At 50.2% G+C, this 17,786-nt stretch overlaps 1 protein-coding gene across 4 annotated transcripts in view; it reads right to left on the bottom strand.

The window, feature by feature from the left end:
- GRHL3 (grainyhead like transcription factor 3) overlaps nucleotides 1-17,123 on the bottom strand; it is a 36,420-nt gene extending 19,297 nt beyond the window's left edge. The window contains exons 1-4 of one of the 4 annotated variants that reach the window (XM_047792561.1): nucleotides 16,895-17,123; nucleotides 12,862-12,989; nucleotides 4,213-4,399; nucleotides 1,149-1,210 (exon numbers count right to left, since the gene is read on the bottom strand). In XM_047792561.1, coding sequence (XP_047648517.1) covers nucleotides 1,149-1,210; nucleotides 4,213-4,278 — 128 coding nt within the window. In that variant the 5' untranslated portion in view covers nucleotides 4,279-4,399; nucleotides 12,862-12,989; nucleotides 16,895-17,123. Of the gene's footprint in view, nucleotides 1-1,148; nucleotides 1,211-4,212; nucleotides 4,400-12,861; nucleotides 12,990-14,200; nucleotides 14,426-16,894 lie in introns of those variants that run through there. The other 3 variants (XM_047792560.1, XM_047792558.1, XM_047792559.1) reach the window with 3 other exon arrangements.
- Nucleotides 17,124-17,786: the final 663 nt, after the last annotated feature.

The raw sequence follows: 17,786 nt of genomic DNA, 5'->3' as shown, positions 1-17,786 counted from the left end.
GCCGCATCTGCGACCTACACCACAGCTCACAGCAATGCCGGATCCTTAACCCACTGAGCAGGGCCAGGGATGGAATCCATGTCCTCATGGATATTGGTCAGATTCGTTACCGCTGATGCCACAATGGGAACTCCTATTTATTTTATATATTTTTATAGAGTTTTAATATTTTATAACAAATAGGTATTATTTTATAATCAGAAAAGCTAACTACATTTTAAGAAATTAGTTTTGAGAAAAGTCCCATGCACCAAACCCCACTGTTTCTAGCAGTGGAGGGGCCCTATGCCACCATAAGATCTGCAATGTCTGCCTTAGCAGTCTGGATTTTCTGGAAGGTGGGGAGGCACCCAGAAGGTTTCCCAGCAGAGGCCCTGCACAGTGTGGGGTGGGGAGGAGGAAAAAAATGGAGAAGAGGGGGCAGGGTCCTTCCAGTGCCCATCCAGCCTTGAGCACGGCCTGGGCTGCTTTCTACAAGAAAAGGAACATCAGTGCCCTGAGGCACTAATGCCAGGAATAGGCCCAAGAGAGCCAGGGGACTCAGGTGTCCCCGCCCCTTGAGGCTACAGGGAGGAGGGTTTTGGAGCTGGGACAGAAAACCTTCCTTCAGGGCTTTTCTACCACTTTTCTAGCTTTGAAGTTTGTTTTCAGTAAACTCTAGCCCACATGGCCTGCAGGCATCTAGGGTGTGGGGGGTGTGTGTGTGTCTCATTGTGACTTTGTGGGCCCCAGTCTCTTTTGCCTTCACAAGACCCTTCTTCCATAAAATAAACCATATATTCTTTCTTTCTTTCTTTCGGGCTGTGCTAGCAGCATGTGGAAGATCTCAGGCCAGGGATCAAACCCCAGCCACAGCAGTGACCCAAGCCACTGCAGTGACAACACCAGATCCTTAACCCACTGCACTGTAAGTATTTTAAAAAAGTATTTTAAAAAAGCTTTTATAATCACATTGGTAATAAATACAAATATATTCCAGGGTGGATTATCTTGCTTTCTTCTGATTTTAAATAGATTAAAATCCTTTTGTGGGCCCCTAGGAGTACTGGGTGCCTCCTGGGCTCAGTGGATAAGGGGCCTGAGGTGGAGGCAGGGGTGGGCACTGGGAAGGGCAGAGGGGCAGAGATGGTGGCGGGGATGAGCCTCACCTCTTTCCTTGGTCATTCCGGCCCCCAGTGCTGGAGGATAGGATCCGCTTCTCCTTGGGGCCCTGAGAAGAGAGGAAGGAAGGATTTATGCGGGCCTCTCAGGCAAGAACTGGCTGGTAAGAGCCTCCACCCCTCCAGAGGGCTTGGCCTGGCAGGGGAGCTACCTTGGTCACTGGGGGAAGACCCTCCAGTCCTTAGAGCGAGCAGGCCATCATTTAGTCTGAGCACCAAGTTGGAGAGTGGGGAGAAGTACTCCAGTCATGGAAATTGGAGTCAGGCAGGCCTGGCTTACATTCTAGATTTACCACTTAAAAGTGCTGTGTGACTCTGGATAAATGCCTGCACTTTTCTGAGATTCGATTTCTTCATATGTCAAGTAGGGGATTATAACCCCTACTTCAAGGGGATTATGAAGATTTATTAATAAAAACAATGCTCGCTATTTTTTAATGGAGTACTTCCTAAACACTCGGCCCTGATTAAGTGCCTTCTCTGCATCCTCTAATATTTATTTATTTATTTATTTATTTATCTTTTGTCCTTTTTAGGGTTGTACCTTCGGCATATGGAGGTTCCCAGGCTAGTGGTTTGAATCAGGGCTGCTGCTGCTGGCCGACACCAGAGCCACAGCAATGCCAGATCCAAGTTGCGACTGCGACCTACACCACAGCTCAGGGCAACGCCGGATCCTTAACCCACTGAGCGAGGCCAGGGATCGAACTCGCAACCTCATGGTTCCTACTCGGATTTGTTTCCGCTGTGCCATGAAGGGAACTCCTTGTCCTCTAATTTAATCCCTACAACCACTCATGTCTACTAATGTTATCCCCATTATACGGATGAGGAGACTGAGGCTCCGAGAGGCTCTGTCATCTTGGTGATTAGAAGCATGGACTGTGAATCCAGATTTATTGCGTTCAGTTCCTAGATTTGCTACATTCTGGCCGTGTGACCTTGAGCAAGTCCCTTCACCTTTTTCTCACTGTCCTCATCTGTAAAACAGGAGTAACAGTAATACCAAACCTTGGGATTGTTGCAAGTGCTTAGACCAGGACCTGGTACATGGAGAGCACGATATAAATGCTACCTTTCATGATTATCATTATAATATTGTTGTAACTTAGAGAACTCAGGTCATTTCTCCTTGAGGCGAATAAAGTTAGAACAAGGTCTCCAACCCAGCCTAGTGACTCCAACGCCTAGGTTCTTAATCACACCCGTGGGAATGAGGAAAGGTGCCTGGCACCGTGCCCAGCACTCAGTAAGAAATGGTAAGTGGTCACCTTTAGGCCTATACTGCCCAAAGCCACCTTGTCAGTTTACAGTAGGGACAGGTCTCCAACTCCCACCTGGTGCTCTTTCCACTCCATTAGGCTGTGTCCTGACAATCCAGGGGCTGCTCTGAATCCAGGTGCTCTGGGATGGGGAGAGTGGCGCAGGTATATCTCACCAGGACACCATATTTTAATGAGCCACTACAAGTGTCCCCTTCAGAGCCTGTCCCCACTATTCTGGCTCTGGGAATGGTCTCTTGCCCAGGGGAGATGATGCTGGCTTTTTTTTTTTTTTTTTTTTTTTGATAGTCCAACCTCAAACTGTAAATCCCAGGCTGGAGTCTAGCCTAGACCTAGAATGCTGGCTCCTACCATGTCCCCAGGCTGAGGCAGTCAATCTAAGTTTCTTTCCCATTAGCTTGGGCCAAATGCTCTGAGAATGTTATGTTTGCTGGGGAGAGGGTGAGGCAGAGTAACCATATGTCTCCAGGATGAGAACCAAAGCCAGAGAGATCACTGGAGCTTTCTCATGTCTGAGACCAGTTTCCCCCTTGGCCTCTGAATTTGTACAGAGAGTGTGCCTCCCTTTGTATAGTAGATAAACCTGGGTCAGTGAACTTGAGGGCTTATTTCCAAGGTGGTTGTAAATCTTCAAGCTCAGATTCAGCTCACAACAGTTAGCTGTTCATGTCCCCCCAGCCTCAGGGAACGTCTCTTGGAGCAATCACCCAGACCACGAATAGCAAGACAGTTTGCTGTCACATGTCAATTCAGACAGATGGGTAGGAGCTGCCCAGAAACTAGGTTGAAAAAGATCTTGTGGCCTCATACACCCTCAGTGAGAAGACAGGTCGTAATCCATTAGCAATGTCTGGCACATGCACTGGAAGGGGGGTGACGTCAGGTGTGTTATGTACTGTGGCTACTGACTGATTTAAGCCCACTTATCATATATGAGAGGGTCCAACTCCTGTTCTCAGGGTTGACAGTCTCCCAGAGTCAAGGCCAAGGCCTAGAAACAATTAGAGAACAATAAGAGGTAGTCTGTCAATGCATATATGCCATTATGCATATAATGGCAGCAAGGGTATGAAGGAGAGGGAGATGCTCAGGAGAGGGAGAGGTGGGGTGGCAGGACGGCTTCCAGGAGGAGGTGGGCCTTGGGAAGGGCCCTGAGGGAAGGGAATGGATTCAAGAGCAGAAGGCATGATCTAGGTGGTGGGAATGGAACAGGCAGGTGGGGGTGGCAGGGTGACCTAAAGGACAGGGGCAGAAAGAAAGCGGGAGGTGGGAGGTCCTGTAGGGATGGAGTGTGCGTGGCCAAGGCATGGATCCATTTAACCAAAACGTATTGAACATGGTGTGGCAGGCAGTGTGGGGTGCTAGGGACTCAGCAATGATCATGACATGGTTCCTGCCCCCCAGGAGCTCAGTGCCATTAGGGAGCTGGAGTAATAAACGTACAAATGGCACGTTTCTAAGGAGAGCATCAAGGATAATGACGGTGGTTGCCGAGGGTGCCCAAAGGAGGCCTCCTGCGCCTGCAGTGAATGAGTGAAGTGACCCTGGAGCTGAGCCCCGAAGCTCAGAGGAGGGTTTCGCCAGGGGAAAGGAGAGCAGGCCAGGCAGGAGGAGGAACATGTGCAAAGGCCCAGAGATGAGAAAGAACACGCTGAGGGGTGAGGGGTGGTGGTGGTGGGCTGGTGAGCCGTGCGGCCTGAAAGCAGAGACACATTCAGTCGGGGGCGGGGGCGGGGATGGGGGGAGCACGCCCAGGGTGGCGAAGGTACCATGTAGTAATCGTAGAGGAAGCTCAGGGCTGCAACGCTGTCATCGTCTCCATTGACCCTCATCATGGCCTTCGTGGCAGCTGTCAAGGGGTTCTCCAGGTAGGTCTTCCAGGCCTCATCCTCGGTAGTGTAGGGGAACTTCTGGAAGTTAACCGGGTCATTCTTTAGCAGCCGCACGGATCTGAAACTGAAAAACCAGTAAAGGAGCTCAAGTTGCGGCTGTCCCAGGGGATGGTTGGTGAAGGGTCAGCCCCAGGCCAACGGCCAGGAATCCAGAGAGTTACCAGCCTTGAAAACCTGAAACTCCTTCTTCTGTCATCATTGGATAGATGGGGCAGGAGAATGTACCCCAGCTCTGGAGCTAGATGCTTTGGGGTCTCTATCAAATGTTGCCAGGTAGAAGCTGCAGACCTGGGACCTTGGTTCCCTCATCTGCAACATGAAGGCTGTAACCCCATTATTACAAGGCTTCAGAGAAGGGGCAGTGAACTGCCTACACAGTAGATGCTTATTCCGGGGGAATTAGTGTAACAAGGATAGAAAATAACAACGACAAGCTGCAAAGGATAAAATTTCCAGGTCACTCAGCATGAGGAGTTCTCCTCAAGACAGTGAAAGACACAGAAGGCTGGAGATCATTTTGACGAAAGAGAGAGACAGAAGAGAGTGTGGCGAGGGACAGAGAGAGTCAGAGTGAAAAGGCCTGGGGGTAGAAACTAGTCTTGGGAAATGGTATTTTAGACCAACTTTTATCGTAGGGTGCCCAGATGCCAGGAACTGGAGTGGAATGCTGCTGGGCACACGAAGGCAGGCGGAACCTGAGCACTGCACTGAGAACTCTGACAGGCCAGGTGGGTTCAAAGGCAGGAGATCGAGAAAGACTTTTTGAAGGAGCAGACATTTTAGTTGGGGACACTCAGCATGGGAGATTTATCACTCAGCTATGTCGGGGGGCGGGGGGGGGGAGCCAGGAATAGGGACATAATACAGAATAATGATGATGATGATAAAAATAATATCTAGGAGTTCCCGTTGTGGCTCAGTGGTAACAAACCTTGCTAGTATCCATGAGCTTGTGGGTTCAACCCCTGGCCTCACTTAGTGGGTTAGGATCCGGTGTTGCCGTAAGCTACAGTGTAGGTCGAAGACGTGGCTTGGAGCCCCCGTTGCTGTGGCTGTGGTGTAGGATGGTGGCTACAGCTCTGATTTGACCCCTAGTCTGGGAACGTCCATATGCTGCAGGTGCAGCCCTAAAAAGCAAAATAATAATACTAGTAATAATAATAATGATAATAATATCTAACCTTTATTGAACGGTGACCATATTTGAGGCATTGAGCGAAGCACTTTTCATGGATTATCTCATCCAATTCTCGCAACAACCCTGTGAGGCAGGTACGATTATTGTTCCTATTTTATACATGAGGAAACTGAGGCTTAGAGAAGTTAAGGGAATTGCCCAAGGTCCTTGTTAGTGGGTCAGTGAGTGGCCCAGAGGGGATTCACGCTCAAGCAGGATGAGCCTGTAAGACCGGATAGTGTTCTCAAACTTTTGCTGCATCCGAATGGCATGGAGGGCTTAGTAAAACAGAGATTTCTGGGCCCACCCCTGAGTTCCCTGGTAATGCTGATGCTGGTAGTCTGAGGACCACACTTTGCAAATGACTGGTGTCGGACATGCTTTTACTCATGAGCAAGGACACAGAGGTGGGAACGTTCTGGGTGTGTTCATTTCAGAGCCAAGAGTGTGTGAAGGACAGGGGTAGGTGAGAGGATGGGGAGAGCCAGGCTGGGAAAAGAGAGCCCCAGAGGTGAAGCGGCACTGATAGTCTCCTGGTGACCTGATGCCACCCCCGCTTTCTAGGTGAGTCTCATTCATTCTCACTCGCTATAGATACAGGAATAATGCCAGCCGCCATTTACAACTTGATACATGAACGCTTTCCACTCATCAGCTCTGCTCCTTCCAAAAACCCTATGAGCTAAGGATCATTTGCTTCATTTTCCAGATGGAGAAACCCGAGACTGAGAGAAGATAAGAAAATGTCCCAATTCACCCAGCTAGTCCATGACACAACCAGGATTTAAACTGAGGCTTGGCTAGTACCAAAGCCACACGCTTTCCTCTAAGCCATCCTGCTTCGCCGTAGTCCAAGAGGGGAAACCACGCCACAACAGAGGAAGGCCTTGGTGTGGGACTGGCACTGTAGCAGACTGACAGGTGGGCAAGGACCCTCACAAATCGTGCCACAGGAAGTGCCCTCCTGCTGCCTGGCAGTTCAAGCCTACATCCTCAGGCACAGGGTGGGAACAGCAGCCAGGCCACACCCACACCCCTGAGGGTAGCCGTCTCCCAGGGGCTTCACGGGGGCAGTGCCTCCCATCCCACTGAGCCCCAGGGTGTGGGGTGTTGGGCTCTGGGAGGGAGGAAGAGGGAGCTGTCACACAGGAAAGAGAAATGACAGAAACCTTCCCACTACAGGGCCACAGAGAGGGAGGCACACCCCAAGTTTCTGCTGCTATAAATCAAGGGCCTTAAGATGAAGAGGTGAGAAGACGCCCCTCCCAGCTGCTTCCTGGGCCTAGGGTTAGAGGAACATACAGAGCAAGCCCAGGGGGCTACCCCACCCCCTCCCAGTCCCAGCATAAGCACAACTCGTACACCAAGGGGGCATGGGAGAAACAGGGAAAGGCCTGGGGGAGCCCCACTCTCCGGGTGGTTTGCGAACCCCAGTGCCCAGCACTGTTCCTTGTTCGTAAAATGAGTGTAAGAATAGCACCTACAATTATTAGGCCTGAGTGCATCCTCATGCGAAAAAATGCTTAGAACCGTCTCTGGCACGTAACAACTGCTTAATATACGAAGAATGATGGTGCCATGCCACGGAAAGGATATACTTGATAGAAAACTTTAGAATGCCCAAAATCTTGAGCCTATGGAATCTTAGGCTGTAGTGTGGTCTTCAGGTGTTGATATAATATTCCATTTATAATTTTTAATAAAGAAGTTACACACACACACACACACACGCAAACTGTGCTCTCGGCCCAGCTTGGAGCTAGACATCAAGGGCTTGAGAAGTGGTACAGAATGTGGTCACCCTGCAAGTCACTGGCAGAGCTGGGCTTAGAGCTCCAATTTGCTGAGTCTAGTTGAAGGACCCTATTGGCTTCGATGAGCCATCAGTTACCCTACCTACCCAAAAGTTAAATTTTAGAAGACAATGATAAAGTCACTTTAGAAACAAAGAAAAGGCCAGTGTGTGGTGTTCCTCCGGGGGGCCTTTCTGGCCTACGAGGGTCTCCAATCCATCCTGCCGGGATCCCGAAGTCTGATTCCTTGATACACAGCAGCTACCATACCTCAAGTGCTTACCATAGGCAGACACCTTTCCAGCTGTCTTTCTGCATCATCTTATCCACTCTGCACAACAGGGTCTAGGGAATTGAAATTCAGGTGGTATTTCGTGCTCAAGGTCACTCAGCCTAGTAAGTGGCAGAGGCTCAACTTGAACCTGGACTTGTTGGACTCCAAGATGTAGCTCTTAACTCCATGTTGGTATCCTTTCAAATGCCTTTCTGATTCTGGAAATTCCCCTCCTCTGGAATACATTGAACCAAGCTTCCACTGCAGGACAGAAAGGGATTTCCCACTGCACAAGGCAAGGGGTAATTAGGGAAGAAGCAAGAGGACTGGAAGTTTCTGGCCAGATTCTGGGAGTGCTGGTGTCCTGCTTCCCACGCCTGCTCATGCTAACGATCACGTCATATTCTAGGACAAAGCATTTGGCTTCTAGAACGTCTTGGCTATGGATAAGGTTAGCCAGCATTGACTTATGTGCCAAATCCTGAAGTCCAAAACCTTTTGGCTCCCTGACGCCTTAAAGATTAAAACTGAGGGCTGAGAGCCCAGGGGGCGCCGGGTGTGAAAAGTGTTCTGAGAAGCAGTGAGCCCTACTAATGGGAGACGAAGCCAGAACAAGAGGGGAGACCAGATGACTCGAGCCTATGCAGTCATCTTCCCCGAGGGCCTCCACAAACTCTGTTGGTGTCCCTGTCCAAGGCAGAACACCTCAGCTATCAGAAGATGAAAGGGGAATGGGGGAGGAGGGTACAGGGGGAGGACTTGGCCCTGGGCAGCCCTCTGTCGTCAGCTCTTCCCCAGGGCACAGCCCAGAACAACATCTGGCACCATGGGAGGAAGCAGCACCAGGGGCATAGCCTGGCAGACCTGAGTAACTGTGTGTGACCGTGGGTGAGGCACTTAGTCCCTCTAAGGCTCATCTGTTAAATGGGCCTGTTTGGCGTCTCCTGTCTGCCAGTCAGGGACTCTTCTAGGCACTGGGGAATCAACCAAGAAAAGACAGATAAGGCTCTGCTTCCAGGGGACTTACAGTCTAATTGGGGCAGACAGACCAAAACAAGGAGGTGAATGAGTGAATTTTAGTTAGTGATGAGTGCTGTGAAGAAAACGAGAACACAGTCGTGTGAGGAAGTCACCGGGACTGGCTACTTCAGAGTGGGGATAATCTCACGGGTTGTTAGGAGAATTAGGGGCATTAACCTTAAGAAATGTGCTGAGCCTAGAGCCTGCCGGAGAGTAATTGCTTAGTAAATAAGAGCCGTCATCGCTATCATCATCATGACCATCATCGTCTTTGAACCCCCAAATGAGAGTAAAGGGGAGACTCTGCCCGAGGTTCTTAAATTAACATCCTCCTAAGCCTCCTGTCTGTGAACCAGGGTCCATGTCAAAACCAAAAGAGACAGTGTAATAACCCCTTGCCTTGACTTTCACATTCATTATCTCGTGGAGCCTCCCAACATATAGGATGTGTTATTATCTCTGCTTCACAGACCAGGAAATAGACAACAGAGACTTTAGGTGACCTGTTCCAGGGCACTGGCTGAGTGAGTTACAAAGCCAGTCTCCTGAGACCTAACTCTGTAACTATCACTCTTCCACCAATCACTGGTTTCCAAGAAGGGATGTAGAAGAAAAGGGGGAAAAACCAATAAATCTTTTTTTTTTCTTTTTCTTTTCAGGGCCACACCCACGGCATATGGAAGTTCCCAGGCGAGGGGTCGAGTTGGAGCTGCAGCTGCAGGCCTACACCACAACCACAGCCACAGCCACAGCCACACTAGATCCAAGCCGCATCTGTAACCTACACCACAGCTCACGGCAACACTGGATCCTTAACCCACTGAGCGAGGCCAGGGATCAAACCCGCATCCTCATAGATACTGGTCAGATTCATTTCCACTGCGTCACAGTGGGAACTCCCCAAACCAATAAACCTTGGTGGCATCCATCCATCTAACCATCTATGCCTCATTTTCATAAATATTTATCAATACTTGTTGTACTATATGCCAGGCCTTGTCCTAAGCAGACGAGATCACAGAGGTTATTTTAGGGGCAGGCAGACAGACATGACTACAAAAACAAATGAACAGCTACTATCAGGTGAAGGAAACTATGGAGGAAAAGAAGGAGGACTTCTGACCTGGCTAAACTCGGGGGAGTGACTAGATGTTGGTTGAGAAGAGAGGTGGAAGGGAAGAGGGAGCATGGAGACGGGTGGGAAGGATCTTGGACCTTCCACATGAAAGGCAAGGTCGAAGGCATAAGCCCAGGATGGCTCCCAGAGCTTGTCTGCCTACTGTGTGGCTGGTGTGAGCCAGGTTTTTTGCATATGTTGCCTAGTTTCAGGGAAGGCCAGCCCACTGAGAAGGAAACTCAAGCCTGAGATTTGATAATCCCTTGCATTTGCATAGCATGCTATATTTGTCAATATGCGTCTCACACATGTGTCATCACCTCTTATCCTGCAATGCCCCTGTAAGGTGGGGAGGCAAGGTATGACTATCCCTACTTGATAGCAGGAAGAAAATGCGCCACAGTGAAGGCCACTGGCTTGCCTAAGGCCACCCAGCTGCTATCTCATGGCACCAGGCCTTGAACAGAGGCTTCTGGCTTCTTGCCTCAAAAACCTTCGTAAGCCTGCCTCCTCAGAGCCTCTCTGGTCTGGCTTCTCCTTCATCTGGGAGAGAGGAGAATAGGAGACCAGGACAGAGGAGCTCTGGAGTCTGCCTGAGGGCTCCTTCCTAGGTTGTGGGGGATGTGCAAACCGCCCAGGCAGGGGTTCTAGTGTGGGTGGGGTTTTTCCCCAGCAGTTTACTCTGGGCCCACAGCCTGGGAGAGGTGTGCTCCATGCCCAGTTGGACTCAGCCTCCTGACCCCAGCATACATCTTTCTGGGCACCAGGATGGAGGCAGCCTAGAGCACTGAAGTAGGGTTTCCTCCCAAGTCCTTTCAGACTCGAAATGCCCACTGCTTTCTGGCCAAGCCACTTAAAACGTCCAATGAGACTAAGTCAATGATCCTCAGTCATTCGTTGAGGCTTTTCGGGTTCCAGGTAAAGTGGAAAGAGACTTTAGAAATCTAGTCTCTGGGAGCAGGTGACTTGCTCCCAGACACACAGCACATAACAGGATTGGGATTCGAGTCTCCTAGCTTCCTATCCAGTACTCAGCTCCATCACTACCTTATCTCAAAGGCATTTCAGTAATTCAGAGGTGGAAAAATAAAGCCTCTTACTCAGTTTTACAGAGGAGAGGAAAACTCACCACCAAGGGAGTAGCCTCAAGCCCCACAAAAGGAGGAGGTGCCTGGCACAGGAGAGATCCAGTGATCTGGGTGTACCCCACTTCCCTGCAGCCGGAGGAGGAAGAGTTCCAGAGGCTGCCTGAGCTGGGTGTTGACACTGAGATACACCCAATGACTTGCCAAACCCTGCTGTGAGCCACCCAGCCTCATCAGCAGTGATCAATCACACTCACTAATTACCCACGGGGAGGCCCTGCCACAACGGCTCAGGGAGGAATCATTTTTCAGTCATCCCCATGCAAGGTGTTCCCTGGGCATGACAGGAGTGCTCCAGGGTTGTCGTGCTTACAAGTGGCCCATCTGGTTTCTGGTTGCACAGGTTGTGAAATGTGCCTTGTCACATGGTGGGGGCTCATTTGGGGGCCTCAATGGGGAAATGGCAATGCCTAGGGCATGGCTCTAGAATGACTCCATGAATGAGGCAGTGTGAACTAATGGTTGCAGGGTGGACCCCAGAGCTATGCAGACCTGGGTTCTAGTTTCAACTCTGCTGGTTACTAGCTGTGTGACTTTATGCAACTTGACCTCTCTGTGCCTCAATTCTCTTACCTGTTAAAAATGGGGGGAAATGAGAGCACTAAGCTCACAGGTCGTATGATACCCATTGTTCATTGAGGGCTTACCAAGTGCCAGATGCTGGCTCCAAATTTGCTAGTTATTGTTTTAATTTTTCCAACAACCTTGTGAGATAGTACTGTCGGAAAATGCAATGAGATAAGGGAGGCAAAGTGATCAGCATAGTGCCAGCACATAATAACATGAACTATCATTACTAATACTAACTTTGTGGGATGGCCCCCACAAACTGTATGACAACTCACAGTCTCACTTTCTCCTCCTTCTAGTGGCAGGACACTTGGTGCTTGGAGAGTCCCAGATATAAAGAGGGGCAGCCACTGCCAGCTTCATCATCTGGATCCAGGTGGGCAAGTTAACTGAGGGCAGCCAGGCTCCAGCCAATGCTTCTAGTTGCATGTAAGTTAATTATGTGCCATTTTCTAATTATACCAGAAACTCACTTTCTCCCCTTTAAAAATTCTTTCTTGACGGGAATTTTTCTTTCATGCTCTATTCTCCTCTCGGTTTCCTGTCCAATTTTCCTATTTTTTTTCCCCTCTATTGTTCAATTGAGATGTGAAAGTTGTTGCGATCCACCTCCAGACTCGGGGTACTACGTCCTTTCATTCATTCACTCACTGATTCATTCAACACTCACTGAGGGTTATTCTGTAATTGGCCCTGTGCTGAGGACTGGGACACAAAGGTAAATACTTCACTGTCCCTATCCTCAAAAGGTCCCAATTCTTTTTTTTTTTTTTTGTCTTTTTGCTATTTCTTGGGCCGCTCCCGCGGCATATGGAGGTTCCCAGGCTAGGGGTCGAATCGGAGCTGTAGCCACCAGCCTACGCCAGAGCCACAGCAACGCAGGATCCAAGCCGCGTCTGCAACCTACACCACAGCTCACGGCAACGCTGGATCATTAACCCACTGAGCAAGGGCAGGGACCGAACCCACAACCTTATGGTTCCTAGTCGGATTCATTAATGACTGCGCCATGACGGGAACTCCTAAAAGGTCCCAATTCTTGCTGACCTCCTAAGAAGGCCCAGAGAAATAACACCCCATTCTGGTGACAGAATTTTCCTTCAAGACTTTCACTACATCAGGTGCTCTGACCTTTTTAAGGAGGCAAAAGGAAGAGAAGGAGGGCACTGCCAGGATTATCTGCTCTAGTTTACAAATGGAAAAGCTGAGTTCCAGACAGGAGGGAAGACAGGGAAAGAAGAAGGAACTAAGTTATTTTATAGGTCAGGCCGTGTACCTTTGCATCCTCATACATGCCCCGTGAGCTGCTGCATGTTATCTACACATGCAGAAACTGACACAGAGGTTAGGGAGCTCGTTCAAAAGTCACCAAGTCCGTATGTGGGGGAGCTGGAGCAAACACAGGTGTGACCCCACAGCAAAGCTCTCACCCTGCTGACTCAGCAACTACAGTGGAGATCAGAGGGGATCTGGGAGCCTTCTGCCTGCCAATCCTCTGCCAGGTCTTCTAGGCCAATGGTTCTTCACCTCGAACATGTATCAGAATCACCTGGAGGGCCTGTTAAAACACATATTGCTGAACCTCACCCCCAGAGTTTCTGATTCAGTAGGTCTAGGGTGGGGCTGAGAATTTGCATTTCTAAGGAGTTCCCAGGTGATGACACCGATGACGCTGGTCCAAGGACCACACTTTTGAGAAGAAAAAAAAAAATTTTTTTTTTTAGGTGAACCAGTAATTTTCTCTTTTAAAAATAATGACTCTCTCTCCTCCCCCTCATTTCAAAAGTGACACAGACTTGTAAAATACAATATATAAAATGTGGAACCAATAGAAAAATTGGAAGCAGAGCCTAGAATTCACCTGCATTCCTCTGCTCAGAGACAAACACTGTGAACAGCTGGGCATATCTCAACTTTTTGCAACATCTCTGCTGGTGGGAAGCAGGGTGGCACACTGGTATGGAGCATCCTTCTAGCCCCTGCCAGAGCCCAGCTCTTCAGTGAGATCTTGGGAAGCCCAGGACAAGCCGAAGTCTCCGCATCTGCAAAGCTGTATTTACACTCCCAACCCTGACTGGAGTGCTGGGAGAATTAAAGGATATGACGTATGTATCAAGCACTGGACCCTGGGTCGGCTGTGGAATCAGCGCTCAAATAAAGGCTTGGCTATTATTTTTCTTTTAACCGAAAGGAGCTTCAGGTATGCTATTTGTTTCGGCCCTGCGGCCCTTCCTCCCCGCCCCCCTCCTCTGCGTGGACCCCTGAGAGACCCTTTTCGCTCCAGGTACCGACCCGGCCCTTCTGGGCAAGCCGAGCCAGCAGCGTGGAAGTGGCCACCACTGCTAGGGTGTTAGGGTCTTCGAGGGCTCTCGGCCCGGTTCCCCTGTTTTACAGCCCAGCCTTAATGAGGGTTTTTAACTTTTCATTCAGCAGCAGCGTAGCTCCGACTTTTAATAACACACCTCGTGCACGACAAAAATTTGCTCCTGGCAATCATGGTTTCGACCACAAAAACCACAGCGGGAGGCGTTCCTGGTTAACTCTTTCAGTGCTGCAGGCAGTCTGGAGCCCAGAGCTCCTGGCGCTCACGTGGAGCGGCGCCCCCCGCCCCCCCAGCCCCGAGGTCTTAGTCAGGGATGGTTCTTGGCCCCCTCCCGCCCTCCACTGTGGCTGCAGCGGGCTCTCCAAGGTTTCGGGAAGGAAGCTGCTTCCAGAAAAGCGGGGGGCGGGGGAGGGCAGACTGCCGCAGCCCGAATGGGTCGCACTCACTTCCTTCTCTCTCCTCCACTGATAGACCTACTGCGTGCTGATCACTTAATCTCGATCCTCTCATTTCCTCGTTGGGCGAGACAGGACTGCGCAAGCCGGCTGAGCACCCAGGAGGCCCTCGACCACCATTTGGCCACCACTCCATTTAGGACTCCAAAGAGGGCAGCCTTCCTGAGGCCGGGCGCCCCCCGGGAGCTGTTTTCCCGCGAGAGGAAGGCGGCAAGCAGCGACTTCCGGGATCCCCCACCGCCCCAGGATCCTTTGCGACTGGCTCTAGTTCCCCCAGCGCCTAAGACCTGGGCAGGCGGACCCTGGCCACTTGCAGAGGCCGCGTCCAGCCCAACCACATCAAAGGCCCGTGCGCTCCACCTGCCAGCTGCCTAGAGCTGGCTTCCGACTCCACCGCCTTGGCCTCCATGCTCCTCGAGAGCTGCCCTTCGAAGTGGCCTAGTAATCGGCCCGCGTTTATGGAGCTCCTCCTCCAGGCCGGTGGCCCACATATGGGAGCTCACTGTTTCCCTGTCCAGGTAGGTGTTTTAGCCCTTATTGGACAGAGAAGGAAACAGACGGCCAGGGAGGAGAAGCACATTCACCAGGATCCTCAAGTTGCTGACTGGCAGAATCACGTACACATCTGGCTTTTCCCACTACACCAGAGTCTAGCAAGATGTGGTTGTTCTTTGGGGGCTCAAAACGGACGCTAGGACCAATTCTCTTAACTCAGCCCTTTTAGGGGGACTGTAACAGCAGGATCCCTGGCCACCGCAGCAGCAGCTCAAAACTTGCAAGCCAAGCATTTGATTCGCTGCCCACCCCCCACCCCTTATCAGTAAAGTCACTTGAGCCCCCAGGCACTGAGACTCCATCATTGTGATCTCTCAGGGTGACTTCAGAGTCTGCCTGCAATTACTCAGCAGGCACAGGTTCCTCTGACCCCACCCCAAAAGAAGAAGCCTCGACTGTCAGGAGATCTGACTTCAAAATCCAGTCATAAAGGAGAAGAACAGGAAACGTTTTTGTTCAAGTAACCCAGCTTGAGGATACTTACCCCCTAAGGGGCACCAAAGAATACATTTCGGTCCACAGCCTCTGCTGTTTTAACCAACAGATCTAAGTGGGATGGAGACACATCACAAGATGTTTTTTTTGTTTCAAAGAATAGAGAAATAGAAAGCAAGGGATTCCAAAATGCTCACTGATTGGTTGTTTGTGTGAAGTGACAAGAGAATTTTAGATTGCTTTGAATATACCACTTTAAACCAACTGCTTCAAACCAATTGCTTTTCTAAAGTTATTGGACACCCCAACACCTCCATGAAGTGGGTACCAATATGGCCACAATTTACAGGTGAGGAAACTGACCCTCAGGTGAAGTGACTTGGCCAAGGTCACACAGCTAATTAATGGCAGAGCTGGGACTTGAACCCATATGTTGGCTCCCCTGCCCCTGCTCTTATTCCAGTTGTAAACACATCGTCAACCCCAGGGAGTTAATTCAAGAGAAATCTGATGCCCAGTGGTCGTACCATGAACATAGTCGGCTAACCCAAGAGAATCTGAGAGCTGACTCGTATCAGGGAAACTTGTCTGCAGTGAGGACCCACCAACTGCTCTACTGTCAGATCTTCAAGTTCTTAAAACAATCTATTAAGGAGTAGCTAGAGAAAAAAAGATGGTTCAACCCTTGACTCTGCCCACTCACCTCTGAGGGTGGCAGGAAGAGGGTAGTCTGTGTTTTAGAAGCCTGGCTTCTGCCAGCTCCCCGAACCCAGGCTACAGCAGCCCAGAGTCCCAGCCTCATCCCACCTTCTCTGAGGCCTGGACCCCAAGCAGAAATCCATGATGAAAGCATCACCCAGTGGGGATTCTAAATCCCAGATGTGGGCAGAAAGGCCCCTGCATCCTGTCAGGCAAAAGATGACCTCGCTGAAAACCACGCTCACCTTCCTCCGCCTTAGAACTGCCTCTGAGTAAAATCAACCACGTTTTGTTGGACACATCTTTAGACCACGGCTCTGTGCTAAGCGTTTTACAGCCTTTACCACACTTAGCTCTCTCAAGAATCCTACAAAACGTTGTTGTACCCATTTCCTAGGTGAGGAAAATGAAGCTCAGGTCCGTTGAATGACCTGTCCAAATCCAGATCGCACAGCCCTTGAGGAGCGGAGGTCTGGTTTGAACCTAGGTCGGGCTGACTAAAGAGTGTGTATGTTTAACCAGCGCACTGTAACCTTCCCACTTGGGACTGTTCCAACCCAACAAACAAGTCCCCTTAGAGAAACCCAACACTTTGCCTACGACAGTTCTTAGAACCACCTCAAAGAAGTTCCTTTTGGCATGAAGATAGAAAGCCTAGATGGGATTGGAGCCGTCTCTGATTTCTAAGGCTCCTTCACAGTATCAGAAAGTGGTGCCGAAAGCCTTCACAGTTTCAGTTCTGTGTTTCCCCTGCTTGGCTCGAAACTGCTCAGCAGAGAGAGAAAGGAGAAAAAAAAAGATTTTCCCAGGGAAACTCAGCCCTCGCTTGAGATGGGGCTTGCCTCAACACGCCAGAATGAGATCGTCAGCCCATTCATTTACTCTTACAAATTGCTCTGTGCATCTTGGCGCCAGCCTCCCAGCTCTTTCCCCTTCTAGAAAGCCCATCCAGCAGCCTTCACGCTCAGCGCCAGGCATCCACCGATGTTTACTCACTCAAGTTCATTCGACATCTTCCTGCTCCCAGGCTCCCAGGCTCAAACGGTCGATGGGCACTGGGCACCGAAGCTCTGCTGACCGCTCGTCTCTAATTCTTGCCTGACACAGACATTCCCTGCCCAGGGAAGTGTTTGATTTATGTTGAGGTTTCAGTGTCGGGATTCTGCTGACAGGTAGGTTCCCGGCAGCGCTGGCGCTGATTGGCTGCAGGTACAGGTGCTGCCGACAGCAGGTATACCTCAACAGGTGCAGCTGTTAACTCTTGGCCTGCCGAGTTGGAGGCGGAGCCATGGGGGGGGTGGAGCTGACCAATTCCTTCCTTGGTGAGGGGGTGGGGGGTGGAGAGGAGGGAGGAGAAAAAAAAAATGTGGGAGAGAAGATGGCTAGAGGAAAAGTACAGAGACAAACAGATACTTGGCTGAAGGAAATCCTGATTCCTGTTTCTGGTTAGTATCTTGGATACCCAAGACCATCCCCCTACACACAAATTCTTTTGACCCCTCCTCTGCCCAGCATCAGCTTCTTCACAGCCACTGGGCAATTCTCAAAGGAGAGAACATATCTTCCTCAGGGGGTCTATAGGTTTAAGTTTCCTTTCCTTTTTTTTTCCCAGAGCTTTCCCTTTAAGATAATGATACCTTATTTCTGACTAGTCTTTTTACAGTTATTCAAGTGATTTCTTTTGACTCTCACAGTAAATCACAGTATAAATATTATCATCACCCTCCCTTCCTCCCCAGCACTCACAGTCGACAGAGGAGGAAATGGAAGCCGGAGAGGTAACGTGACTCGCCCAGGGGGATGCGCTAGTGAGTGTCAGAGCCCAGGTGGGAATCTTCAGGCATCTCACACCAAATTTGGCAGTCCCTTTGAGCTGACATCTGTGGCC

This window comes from Phacochoerus africanus, chromosome 8, assembly GCF_016906955.1.
Source record: "Phacochoerus africanus isolate WHEZ1 chromosome 8, ROS_Pafr_v1, whole genome shotgun sequence".
In the NCBI taxonomy this organism is placed as follows: domain Eukaryota; kingdom Metazoa; phylum Chordata; class Mammalia; order Artiodactyla; family Suidae; genus Phacochoerus; species Phacochoerus africanus.
Note: the sequence above shows the minus strand (reverse complement) of the source record. Positions and strands in the feature narration are given on the sequence as shown.